We start from the raw sequence: 7622 nt of genomic DNA on the forward strand, positions 1-7622 counted from the left end.
TTTAAGTTTCGCAGTAACAACTTTACTCTTACAAGGGCCAGTATGGCTTCTCTTTAGAGGAGTATATATAGATCTTTGTATCCTCTAAGAGAGTCTTTATTTATGATAGAAGCTAAACGTTAACTTAAGGGAATAACACCCATTTATGGTCACATTTCATTGTCATTGCAGGTAAAAAAGCAGACTTTTTCTTTCACATACTTTTTATTCCACAAAAATCGCACTTACGGTTCCTAAGAAACTGCCATTTGAAGTGAAGCATCTTGCGCGATCAAATGTATTATTAATGTATTTTATTGTTTTTCAAGCAGTGATATTTATTATGTATTTTATTGTTTTTCAAGTGGCGATATATAACATTTCTGTAGTTAAAATTCTGTATCTCATAGAGCAAATAAGCTATTATTATTATTATTAATTTGCATACAAAATTAAAAAGGTGTTTCTAGATGTTTCTAGAATTTTTCTCATTTTTGCATTTTTGAGCCTTCGAAATAGAACCGGTAAGCCATTTTACGACGGATTTGAATAAACTTTTCACAGAATAGTGTTTTATTATTTTTGGCGTTATCAGGTTTTGGACTTTTTTTTTTCAAAAAATTAAGCATTTTATAAAAAATTTGCTCTAATACCTTTTTTTTGCTGCTTTCTAACTTTCATTTAAAAAAATTACATCTCTAGCATTTACGGTTGCGTTCCGGTTCTATTTTGAAACCTGACACCTAAAATCCAAGATGGCCGCCAATTAAATATGTACATGAGATTTTTTTGTTTTTTTTTTTTGCATTTTCTAATTTTTTTGGTCTCAAGTGTCATTTACACCAAGTATGAAGTTCCTAGCATGTTTAGTTTTAAAAAAATATTGTTTGGTGCACTTCTTCCCTTAAATCACATTATTAGAGAGATTGCGATGTTCCAAACGCAGCACGTGGAACGTACGTTTTCACGTACGTTTTACGTACGTTAATACGGTATTAAATATTGCTAGTCTCGGTTCCAAACTGGATTGTGCTCATTCGTCACGAAGAAGAACAAGTCAGCTGGAAAAAAAGACTATAATATTTGATCTAATCTAGGTCGATAGAGGGCATAGTGATTGAAAAAATAACAGTAAGCTGAGTCTCTGCCTAATTCAAACAGGCCGCTTTTGATTTTGACTAAAATTTTGACCTACATGCTGATTAAACTTAATTGTTTTTTGTGCAAAAAATGGACCATTGATCTTGAAGCATCATGTTGAATTGTTTTCGATTTCTTCATTTATTTTCAAACTGATTATGGCAGGATGGAGATAGGTGTAACCAAGTAATGCGTGCACTTGCTCAATTTGTAAAATGTAAAAGACTCCAGTGCCATTCTTGATATAAAAACATAGTTCACCCCACATGGCAAACACAGTCTTGCATTCAAAAATAAATGCAAAATTGTTTCAAGCAATTCATTACAAAAGTAACAGTTGGGTAACTCCGCCCTACCAATTCTGTGAAGAAAATTATTTGTACAAATTACCCTGTGAAAAACTTTAAAATAAAAAGATCGCAACTGAGTTTCAATGGTATATTTACAATTGCTACTGCAAACAGTTCCAATCAATTGCATTAAACACATCGAGACAATCAACCCATGTTTTTCAGCTGAGAAAACGGCTTGGTTCCTAAGAGTTGAGCAGACGTATTTTCCCGCGTATTTTGAAACATTTTCTGCTTCCATAGGCGAAGCAGAAATAGTATCAAAAATGCGAAGGGCCACAATTTGAGTACAAAGAGCCCCAAGTGAGAATGCTTTAACCATGTTAACACTTTGGCAATAGAAATCAGGACAAATTAAATCATATCCAATTTGGTTCATGACAAAATGGGCTGGTTAGAACACCTGGACCACTTACTTTGTAGTGGCCTAAACTTACCCGGGATCGATACACGGGAATTTGCTATGCACGAGTTTGATATGAGAAGAAAATCTTTGGATACCGGGATAGAAAATGATGAATATCTCCCGTAAATGATTTCGTATAAAGAAACCAAATGTGGTTCCTTGCCTTGAATATATATTTTGAACAGATATGATAGTCGTTAGCTTGCGTCTTGAGTCATAAACTGACAATAATTCGGGCAATAATTCTGATTTATATAGTGTATAGGCCAATCGTTGAGGTAGTCTGAAAGGATATGACCTATGACATCCATGCTCGACTGACACACAGCGAGGTCAGTCACCGTGCTAATCGGGGCTATTATCAGTAGCCTTAGTCAGATGTCCTTCGGCCTATTATGCGACTCAAAACTATTAAACAGGTCGATACAAAAGCCATGCGTGGAGGTGGATTCAACCATAGAAGAACTCCTGCAAGCGGCAGCTTTAATTAGCAGGGCGACAGTCATGTTATCCAGACGGAGAATGGCTGCATATGCCGGGCATGTCAAATTGCTGAGTGAAGGCTGATAAATCACCTTTCTGTATAGGTAATAAGCTAGTATATTTCGTGTACCAGTTGGTTATAACAAAACATATATATTAAATATATTAAGTGTATAAACTTTGAAATGTACATGAATTTGAAGAGCAGAGCTTCAAAATCTAGCTAAGTCAGGTGGTGTGAAATTCTGCTGCGAGACCCCCTCTGCGTGGTAGAATTATATTCATAAAACATTGAATTTAACAGATATCATGGGCAGCCAACCACGATTTATCAGCATTTAAAATATATGTTAATTAACAAAGATCAATAATAAAGAGTACAAATGGCAATTAACTAGTAAACAAGCCTGAAATCTTAAAATGTTGCCACGTGATTTCCCGAACATGATATGTCAACATGTGACCACTATTCAGATTTACCGTAAATATTTGGAGTATTGTTGCACGGCTTGCACATACACTGTGCATTTCTTTACCTCCGTATAAAATCAATAATTCATGCTGGGAGCCAAGTAACATTCTGTCTGCTTAGTGCAGGTATTTTACCGTCAAACACACGTCGTTTATTTTGTCGTATTTAGTTGCCAGGTATTCTACGGTCAAATTTTACAGTGTATGTAAAAAAGCTTAAAGCAAAGAGAAGATACCTTTAGGCTGTAAACTAGTCGAATTTTTCATAGGTTTTGCGTTGCTAATAGAACACCCGTGAATTTAGTGTCACCCCTTGATTCAACCTACCATGGCGATTTCTGCCATGAAGATATCGGGGCGATGACACTGTGTGCCGTAGCGGCAAGCGGCATGGAAGTATGACGGGGACATTCACTGAGTGCGATCATGCGTGAGAGGCAATTCCCGATAGTATCATAGATGAACTCCTGGATGGGGCAGCTTTAATTAGCATGAGGCCGCATTGATATGTTAATGGCGTATTGTTATTTAAATTTGTGCCCAGACGTATTGAGGGCGACAGTCATGTTATCCAGACGGAGAAAGGCTGCATATGCCAGGCATGTCAATTTGCTGAGTGAACGCTGATAATCACCTTTCTGTATAGGTAATAAGCTAGTATATTTCGTGTACCAGTTGCTTATAACAAAAAATTAGTATCATATTAAATATATTAAATGTATAAACTTTGAAATTTACATGAATTTGAAGAGCAGAGCTTCGAAATCTAGCTAAGTCAGGTGATGTGAAATTCTGCTGCGTGACCCCCTCTGCGTGGTAGAATTATATTCATAAAACATTGAATTTAACAGATATCATGGACAGCCAACCACGATTTATCAGCAGTTGAAATATATGTTAATTAACAAAGATAAATAATAAAGAGTACAAATGGCAATTAACTAGTAAACAAGCCTGAAATCTTAAAATGTTGCCACGTGATTTCCCGAACACATGATATGTCAACATGTGACCACTATTCAGATTTACCGTAAATATTTGGAGTATGCTTGCACATCATGCACATACACTGTGCATTTCTTTACCTCCGTATAAAATCAATAATTCATGCTGGGAGCCAAGTAACATTGTCTGCTCAGTGCAGATTGGTACTTTATTTTACTTGAGAGCATAATAGAAATACATAAGACGAATAAGGCGCCATGATGGAAGGTCAGGTCGGGTATCAAAGGTTATTATAACTTAAATACTACTTGTATTTCCCACCTTGCCTCTGTCACATATTTCCTTCATATTATTGACAGCAAGTCCTAATTTTGACTTTGCTATTGCAAAATGTCATTTCATATCAAATTAGTAGACTTTCTTTGGAAGAACATATCACTGGTGCCTGATGGGAATACCCGTCCGCCATTTCATTAAACTCGATCGTTTTCGCCTGGTTTGTGCCCAGATGTATTGCGGGCGCGCTATACTCTCATTGAACAGGTAAAGTTCGCAAAACTAACAACGTTGTTATTTGCCAAACTCAACAGGGCGATGTGACTTCATAAGGGCAATGTCGGGGATTATAGGACACAATCGATGGGGAGAGATGAGGTCCGACCATGTCCGACCGAGTCTCCTACACAGGTTACGCTCCCTGTGGAGGGGCGGAACCAAACTGGCTGATGTGGAGACTAAGCCAGTTTGCGTCGGTCTGATACTCGTCTTTGACCATGCGCAGATCTGGCTGGTCAGGAAGATATTTAATATCCCGAATTTATAATATGCCTACCAGTTCCATCTATAACCGATTTGCTAGAGAATATTTGTTACCATGTTTAATAAATTCGTATTAATCATATAATAAAATGTGGCCAAATGTATATTTGTGTACATAGTGTGTGGATCCACTCTTCTACGAACTTGGCTACTAAGCATGTCGGGAAGGATATGGCGGTATGCTGACCTGGGTCAATATGTTCTGGGCAGATGAGGTCCGACCAATTGCCTACGACCTTGTGTGCGATCATGTGTAACAGGCAATTCCCGATAATAATAGAGGTTCCCTGACTCAATTAACATGATCCAAGGAGTCGAACATGAATTATTCATAACGAGCTATAACGGATCGATAACTGGCCTCACTTTCTAGCTAGTAAACCAGCTGAATTTTTCATAGATTTTGCGTTGCTAATAGAACAACCGTGAATTTAGTGTCACCCCCTTGATAGTATGTTAAGTTCCCTGACATGACAGACACTGCTGTTGACAAGAGATCAGGGTCCCAACAAGTAATTTGTATACGGTACTGGTAGTATACTAGTGTATACTAGGATAGTGCGTAGAACTGATACTGTATGCTATATCACAGGTAAGCTTATTGTTAAGTAAGTATAGGCTTTCACGACGGGATTCCATAACAATTAATTATTATTCGGGTGCGCCGTCGGATATCACATTACCGGTGCAGCTAGCTCGAGATACTCTAGCTAAAATACAGGTTTACATTTACTATCTTACATTATCTTGCTGTATTTCAGCTAGAGCGCCAAACGGCAAGCTTCCGGGTTTTTTTGGAGAACAATACTGTTACGTAAGATGAAGAAGAAACCCGCCTCGGAGCCCGCCCAACCCATTATTTCATTGTACTTATTGCAATTTGCCTCCACACATTACGTAATCAACACAAAGCTTTAGACCCTGTCTGGGTGCAGCCGGTCAATGTGTGAAAACTACAGTACTGGTTAGCTCGAGATACTCTAGCTAAAATACAGGTTTACATTTACTATCTTACATTATCTTGCTGTATTTCAGCTAGAGCTCCAAACGACAAGCTTCCGGGTTTTTTTGGAGAACAATACTGTTACGTAAGATGAAGAAGAAACCCGCCTCGGAGCCCGCCCTACTCATTATTTCATTGTACTTATTGCAATTTGCCTCCACACATTACGTAATCAACACAAAGCTTTTGTGAGGATTAGTGAGTGGATAAGAAATTGACAGCGGAGGATACGAAGGACACGCCGATTGTTAGTTGTCAATCATGAATTGCCGCAACGTATTAATATTTTACTGCATGGCATTCCGCAAACACCAAGGGCCATCTTCTCTAATGTGCCTCTGTTAAAAAAAGACCCCCTAGCTTACTGAAAAAAAGTTCTTACAGACTACGCTAAAATGCGTGATGGATTTTAATTTAAAATACCAAGTATGACTATGCTAAAATGAGTGACAACATAAAGTATACAGTTAAACATTTATATTTCGAACTGAAAATGCCGAAAACTTGTTACATAAAAAATAAATTATTGGCGTTGCTGTGTATTAATTAATTAAACCTTGTTAAACATTGTATTTATTGGATAGTGAACTGTCTATATACTAGCTCTCTAATATGCCTCCAGACGCGATTTTACCGTGTTAAAGGTATGGGAGGGAGGCATATTAGAGAGCTAGTATATAGCGCCGGACCAACTATATATACTAACTCTCTAATATGCCTCCAGACGCGATTTTAACGTGTTAGAGGTATGGGAGGGAGGCATATTAGAGAGCTAGTATATAGCGTCTTCCAAAATATATCGACACGCTATATACTAACTCTCTAATATGCCTCCAGACGCAATTTTACTGTGTTAAAGGTATGGGAGGGAGGCATATTAGAGAGCTAGTATATAGTGTCTTCCAAAAGATATCGACACTATACTAACTCTCTAATATGCCTCCAAACGCGATTTTACCGTGTTAAAGGTATGGGAGGGAGGCATATTAGAGAGCTAGTATATAGAGAGTGTCCAAATTAATACCCGCCCGGAGGGTGAGAAAAGGGGATTTCTTTTGGGGGATAATCTAAGCTAAAAGAGGGGCTTGGTTTGTTTTGGGGGGCAACTACAAAGAAGGGAGATCTACTCGCAAGAAGATTTTTTGGTCTAAACTAATATGCCTCTAAAAGTCCAAACTAATATGCCTCCTTTTCAAAATAGGGCCTATGTTTGTAAAAAAATCATCAGATTTTTTTAAAGATTTTCAAGCTTTCAGTGATATTTTAGAGTCATTTTAAGCGTCCTAAAAATAATAATATCATTACAAATTTCTATTAAGCATATGTTATCCAGTTTCGAAATACAAATTGTAAACTATATTTTACAATATATTCTTACCTATTATTCTTCAAGAGATGTCCACAGGAAATAGAAGTTCAAGTTCAAGTTCAAAAATTCAAGTTGCGAAAAGTTGCAATATTAAATCCAAAAAGTTTGCAAACACGATGAAATCCTCCAATAGTAATTTACAACTGTAACTATAACTGTAACTGTAACTATAACTGTAGTGGGTAACTATAACTGTTGTTCTCTATTCAAAGTCACTGTCGCTAGACATTTCGGCCATTTCTGCCAGCCATTTGCGCAGCTTTGCTGCCTTGGTGCACTGAGACGGCTTCTTCGTTTTTTTTTCTTTGCTTTCTTTGCCACTTTCTTTGCTTTCTTTGCTTTCTTCTTTTGCTTCTTTGCTTCCTCCTGTGTGCACTCTACAAATCCCGCGGGCATATACCGTTGTGATGTTCCAGGCCTAGGCCTACTTGGTCCAGGCAGATCACGCTCGTCGGGTGGGCTAGGAGTCTCCGGAATAACTTGCGAAACATTTGCTGGAGTGCTACCGACGCTTTCGCTTTCCGTTTCTGGCACACGAGCATAATCATGGTCAAGATTGATTGTTTGGACAGCGGCTTCAACATCAGGAGGTGCGTGGCGGACGTTGTATATCTGATGCACTTCAACGTCGACTTGATTCTGCTGTATAGTCCAGGT

The 7622-nt window shown here is 37.9% G+C and overlaps 1 protein-coding gene across 1 annotated transcript in view; it reads left to right on the forward strand.

Moving 5' to 3' along the window:
* Positions 1-5077: 5077 nt before the first annotated feature.
* LOC140167396 (D-beta-hydroxybutyrate dehydrogenase-like) overlaps positions 5078-7622 on the forward strand; it is a 27185-nt gene continuing 24640 nt past the window's right edge. The window contains exon 1 of the mRNA XM_072190703.1: positions 5078-5185. Coding sequence (XP_072046804.1) covers positions 5172-5185 — 14 coding nt within the window. The 5' untranslated portion in view covers positions 5078-5171. The remainder of the gene's footprint in view (positions 5186-7622) is intronic.

Source organism: Amphiura filiformis, chromosome 13, assembly GCF_039555335.1.
Source record: "Amphiura filiformis chromosome 13, Afil_fr2py, whole genome shotgun sequence".
Lineage (NCBI taxonomy): Eukaryota > Metazoa > Echinodermata > Ophiuroidea > Amphilepidida > Amphiuridae > Amphiura > Amphiura filiformis.